This window comes from Myotis brandtii, unplaced genomic scaffold, assembly GCF_000412655.1.
Source record: "Myotis brandtii unplaced genomic scaffold, ASM41265v1 scaffold1028, whole genome shotgun sequence".
Classification (NCBI taxonomy): Eukaryota; Metazoa; Chordata; class Mammalia; order Chiroptera; family Vespertilionidae; genus Myotis; species Myotis brandtii.
In genome coordinates this window covers 632,659-633,168 of record NW_005353448.1, presented here as the reverse complement: position 1 = coordinate 633,168, position 510 = coordinate 632,659, and the positions used below count along the sequence as shown (strand labels likewise).

General features: G+C 59.2%; 1 protein-coding gene across 1 annotated transcript in view; it reads right to left on the bottom strand.

Moving 5' to 3' along the window:
• Positions 1–510, bottom strand: part of ZIC5 (Zic family member 5) — a gene marked incomplete at its 5' end in the record, with an annotated part of 7,021 nt that extends 6,511 nt beyond the window's left edge. Inside the window, one exon of the mRNA XM_005856404.2 lies at positions 240–510. Within this exon, the coding sequence (XP_005856466.1) occupies positions 240–510 (271 nt within the window). The remainder of the gene's footprint in view (positions 1–239) is intronic.

The window sequence follows — 510 nt, the reverse complement described above, 5'->3', positions numbered from 1 at the left end:
GCTGGAGACTCCGCCATGTGGGAACCCAGCGCGGGGCCTGTGTGTGCTATCGAATTACTTATTCATAGAAAAAAGGGGGGAGAGAGAAAAAAAAGAAGTCACATGTCCGGGTTGTACGTATGCGAAGAGAAGCAGCAGAAGGAGGGAAAAATGAAGGCGAGCAGAAGGAGGAGGAGGAGGAAGAGAAGCGGCGGCGGTGCCAGGGGAGGCGGCGGCGTTTTTTTTGGACGGACACCCACCTGTATGAGTGCGCTTGTGGATCTTGAGGTTCTCGGAGCGCGCGAACACCTTGCCGCAGCCCGGAAAGGGGCAGGGGAAGGGCTTCTCGCCCGTGTGCACGCGGATGTGGTTGATGAGCTTGTATTTCGCCTTGAAGGGCTTGCCCTCGCGCGGACAGTCCTCCCAGAAGCAGATGTGGCTGCTCTGCTCGGGGCCGCCCACGTGCTCCACCGTGACGTGGTTCACCAGCTCGTGCATGGTGCCGAAAGTTTTGGAGCAGGGTTTGGCGCC